General features: G+C 38.0%; 1 protein-coding gene across 1 annotated transcript in view; it reads right to left on the minus strand.

Moving 5' to 3' along the window:
* LOC108673482 (endoglucanase A) overlaps positions 1-4559 on the minus strand; it is a 10251-nt gene extending 5692 nt beyond the window's left edge. Inside the window, exons 1-5 of the mRNA XM_018161321.2 lie at positions 4485-4559; positions 4090-4157; positions 3376-3517; positions 2920-3015; positions 2576-2664 (exon numbers count right to left, since the gene is read on the minus strand). Of these exons, the coding sequence (XP_018016810.1) occupies positions 2576-2664; positions 2920-3015; positions 3376-3517; positions 4090-4157; positions 4485-4524 (435 nt within the window). The 5' untranslated portion in view covers positions 4525-4559. The remainder of the gene's footprint in view (positions 1-2575; positions 2665-2919; positions 3016-3375; positions 3518-4089; positions 4158-4484) is intronic.
* Between the last annotated feature and the right edge of the window lie 702 nt (positions 4560-5261).

The raw sequence follows: 5261 nt of genomic DNA on the forward strand, positions 1-5261 counted from the left end.
CTCGTACACCAAACACACACGAAGCCTCAGAGCAGCTGGCGATGTCTGCCGTGGCGTCTGCTGCGCTTGTGGAGCAGCAACGAATGAGACGAGCCGAAACTCTACGGCGCCAATTCAAGCCAGACATCTACTGCTCCTGGATGAGATTGTCTTCATGGAGTTCGAAGGCTACTCAAGAATTCTTTACTTCGGCAGTACGGCCGATATCTGGACCAACAGCAGCCCGCGACTTGGACCAGACCTGGGCGAATATATTGTTTTGTTTCATTGTGCATTTCCCTATATAGTTATTTTTATGTTAGTGTGTCATGTGACACACTTGGTGGGGGGATTTGTAGAGGAGAGAAATGCAACTTTTATAGATGTCTTTTACATTGATAATTTTCTAATAAAATGGCTTAGACTTCCGTGCGATGTTGCCGGATCCGCTCTGTGTTGCGGAATAGTAGCAGCTCTATTTAGGATCATTCGTTCTGCGCCACCACGGTGAACAGGTGTGTACTTGATCACCTTATATTTGAAGGATTAATACCGTTGTCTTTTATGACCTAACCTTGAATGTTTATCCAAGTAAAAATAGTTTGCACTGGTCTAGGGATTGCAGGTGATAAGAAATCTTATAAAGTTTTATTGTGTGTGTTTAGTAATTAAGTATTTGAAGAAACTGTCGCTAATTAGTTTGATCTCTCATGCAGAGAGACCTCCGGAGTCGAGACATGACTAACACTCTCATTCACTGTTGTGCCGTGCATTGTCGAAGGAAAGTGTAATGTGCTGTCGTCTTTATTCCCCTATTCACGTTGAGTCGCAAGAAGTACGACGAACCGTGGCTGGGTTATTGCGGATAGGATAGTCTCACGTTGCGCCCAGTTGGTATACTGGCCCCGTAACAGTGTAACCAATAAATTTTGCTTCAAAGAAGGTTGTAGACTTTTTCATTATTTTGACTGCATTGGAGTAATTGGGGTAACTACTTCGACTTTGAGCATCCGTTTATCCTGCCACCTGAGACAAGCTCGCAACCAGACCAGGTCTCAAAGCATCACAATCAAGCAACTTCATCTCAAGATCCGCGATGAAATCAATTGGCCCCGTGAGACTCTCGACAACGTCAATCTCAACGAGACTGTCACTTGCACTGCGCTAGAGGAACCCACCAGCATCGTCATCTTGCGGTGGCCCGACATAATCCGACCGACGATAGCTGAAGCCCTTTTCTGCGGATTGGACTCCATCTATCCATCTCATAACTACATGATTTTTTACAACACTTCTCTTTAACTTCACTTCTTGTATGTCTGTCTGTCTGTCTGTCTGCTACAAATCTTGTAATCAAAATTTAATACACTTCTACTTATCCTATCGATCTGAAATTTTGCCCACTTGTGTAAAGTTGGAGACAATGCATGAATCAAATGTCAAAATAAAAGATTTTAGAAATTAGAAAAATATTTTTTTTCAATATTAAAAAAATTGAAAAAATATTTTTGTCAGCTACAAATCTTATAACTGATATTTGACACACTTTTACCTGTCTAATTGATCTGAAATTGGATACAGATTGGAATCAAAGCTTGAATTACGAGAACAATTTTAACGTCCTGACAAATCCGGTAGTTTGCAAATTAATAGCTGGAGACTCCTGCTTGATGATGAGAGCCTCAGCTATCGTCAGTCTTGTGGCGTCTGGGCATCTCATGATGACGTAAAATTATAATAAAAATAAACGTCGTAAAATTATAATAAAATGTCCCTTGGAAACCTGATATTTGGATTTTCACTTCCTATCAAGAGCCTAATTCAACGAATCGAGAAAAATAATAAGAAAATTGTCAATAAGAAATACTCTCTGGTCTTCAACGAAACCTAAATTAAAAATTGTGCATAATTAAATAATACGAGTGGTTAATGACCAGAGAAGTCATTGTTTCAAATTTTCAGGATCGAACAATATTCTTCAGTTGACGTTGGTTGATAAAAATTCAGGTTTAAGGAAGTAATTTAATTTATTAACGACGTTTCGAATGTGACATCATTCATTTTCAAGTTATAGGAAGCATTGAATACTGAAATTGTGGCGGAAATAAGTACACGATACACGTAAATATGATACAACACAAAAATTTGGAACCGTGAATATAATTCCGAAACAATCTCAAAGTTCAGAAAATCAGGTAGTTATGAGACGAGTAGCTGGAGTCCAATCCGTAGAGATGAGGGCTTCAGCTATCGTCGATCGAATATTTCGTTTCGGAATTATTTTCACGTTTCCAAATTTTCGTGTTGTATCATATTTACGTGTATCATGAACTTATTTTCAGTATTCAATGCTTCCTATAAATTAAAAATGAATGATGTCACATTCGAAACGTCGTTAATAAATTAAATTACTTCCTTGAACCTGAATTTTTATCAACCAACGCCAACTGAAGAATATTGTTCGATCCTGAAAATTTAAATCAATGATTTCTTTGGTCATTACCCACTCGTGTTTAAATAAGCTTACTCTGCTATCTTATAGTAATTAAATAATAGTGCATAATTAAAAACCCTGCAAATGCAAATCAAGATTAACCTGTCCCCATAAGAGCATGTCGCCGGAGTGCGCTCGGAGGAAGTAGTCAGTGCCCCAGCGGATGGCTGCTTCCACGTACTCTACTTGACCTGACGGATCGAAATTAGTTATTAGTGATCTTGTCGGCATCAGATTCAATATTTTTCTAATATTATCGCGTGGAGTCTTTAATGGATACTTTCGCCAAAAGTTGATTGATGTTCAAATAAATCGCAAGCTTTCGGATCGTACTCGCTTTGAAAGCACACAGATTTTTTGATTCACCTGCATTTTGTAGTTCGATTCTAAGGTATAGGTGACCGATGACGAGACAGTGTAAGAATATATCCAATAACTTGACGTACCTGCAGTCTCGTATCCCGCCCGGTAGGATAAGAGGCCCCAGGACAGCACCGTCACCGTGTAGGCCATCGGGTAGCCAAACTTCACGTGGTCTCCCGCTACAAGGAATGTAGACAAAATCTGTTAACCAGTTTATTTTGAACTGTTAATTTTTTATAATAGGTACTCTCAAATCAACGTATCTTAAGAATCTCTTCCTTAATTTTGATCATTTTTAATTGACAAATTAAGACTTCGATATTGCTCAAAGTCCTATAATAAATTGAAATAATTGCACTTTTCTATGGCCAAATTGGAGCCTAAACAACATTATCAAATTTTTTACGACACTGAAAAATTCATTCCCTTTACCAATTAAGTAAAGATTCACCATGATTACTCCAAATTCATCATCACAGAAGAATCATGACCAGTTATGTAACACGATCAATCATTTCAATTGCAGGCACGAATCTGACCATCGTAATATCCGCCCGTGAGGTCAACTCCCACATCGCTGCCATCATCGAGAGCGGAGTCTCCCCGCCAGTCGAAGCGCAAGTCAGGAGGCAGCCTGCCTGACCGGTTGGCTTCGTAAAATAGGATACTCATGCATAGTGCCTGCACGAACAAGTGGTTAACAGTTCAATTAATTCTAAACATTAACTATTTGTAGTACTTCATTAATACAATTCTAGTGTAATTTAGACAGTTAAGCACTATATGTGTTAAAATATTCAGGAACATTCGCAGGAAAATTGATCATGGATGGCTGAGATTAGGAAGTGTCATTTGTCCCTCCACGAAAATATTTGTGTCTAACTCTATAAAATGGGGTGTTCTAAATCAAATTTAATTAACTTGAATGATATGTCGTCAAATGCGGTATTGCCATTTCCAACAACTATGATAAATTAAACGAATTCAGTTCAAAAACAGTTCCAAACCCAAGTAAATCGTTTATGAAAGCAAAGTCTAGAAAATCAAAAATTGCCTCTAAATTTTTACATCGTTTCATAGCTTGTAATCGCACGGCTCATATACCGCGTGAGATTTACTTGCTTGAAATCTTACGGCTCATATACCGCGTGAGACTTACTTGCTTGTAATCGTACGGCTCATATACCGCGTGAGACTTACTTGTAGACTTACTTGCTTGTAATCGTACGGCTCATATACCGCGTAAGACTTACTTGCTTGTAATCGTACGGCGTTTGCCCCGTGGCACCGCAAGGGTTTGTGTCAGCTCTAGCACCCGCCCCTGCAATGAAGCACATGCATCAGATTACTGTCCGGCTTTGCTAAAATTTCTTAAAAACTGTCCTGAACCTATTGGATGATTGTTTGAAGATTTCTGCTTAATTTGAGGTTGACATAATCTTACCTCCCAAAAATGTTCTTTTACTTTGAATTCCCCGATAATTTCTTGTGCACCAAGACATTGACATCTTTGAGACACTACTTCAAATAGTTTAAAGACCAAAAAACCTTTTAAGGGTGACAATTATTATTCAACTACAGATTTTTATTCATTATTATGAATCAGTTATAAATAAAGGATGAAACTATAGATTGAACTATATCTAACCGGTCAGCAGGAGAGCCAGAAGAAGCGTCGCGAGCGCCATTGCTTGAAGACAGGCAATGAAGATTGCCACATTAATGTGGGCCTCAGTGATAAGTTGTGTGAATAGAGAGCCCTAGTCAGTGTTGTGCTGCAGCCGTGGAACTTCATCACCTGATATGAAACTGCAACAATAACTGAGTGATAAAATCGATACCAAGTGGCACTGTGATAAAAATATCACTAAATAGAAATAAAAATTTGCAAATGTACCCGCACTAAAAACATACATTTGACTGCCAAATTAACAATTATATCTCTTACAAATGGCTTAAAAATTCACATTTTTTAGTCAAGTTGTTTTTAAATTAGTCTTACAATGCAAATTTCACCAAAAATAAACTGAACATCGCGATGACAACGTCAAAATATTTGTGAACATTTTGGCGATCATAGAGCTTTATGTGCATTTTCTTTAAAGTTGAGAGTATATCGAACTACTCTGTCAACTTGGATAACTTGGCAACGCATGAGAGGACGGACTCGTGAACCGAAAAAAGGCCGATTAACTGCACCAGAACACGAGATATGCTTGTGAACCACGAGTGTTATTTTGAGTACATCGTCTGATGCTATTGCGTCGTAAAACTTTTTACTACCTGATGTTTAAACATTGTATTGCCTAGTAAAACTTATTATTATTTGGTGTTTGAAAAAATCAATGGCATAGTAAAACTTTTATAATCTGATGTTTCAACAATCAGATAATATTTAATTGCTATTAATCTATCACGTTACAAA

Source organism: Hyalella azteca, unplaced genomic scaffold (genome assembly GCF_000764305.2).
Source record: "Hyalella azteca isolate HAZT.00-mixed unplaced genomic scaffold, Hazt_2.0.2 contig6336, whole genome shotgun sequence".
Taxonomy (NCBI): Eukaryota; Metazoa; Arthropoda; class Malacostraca; order Amphipoda; family Hyalellidae; genus Hyalella; species Hyalella azteca.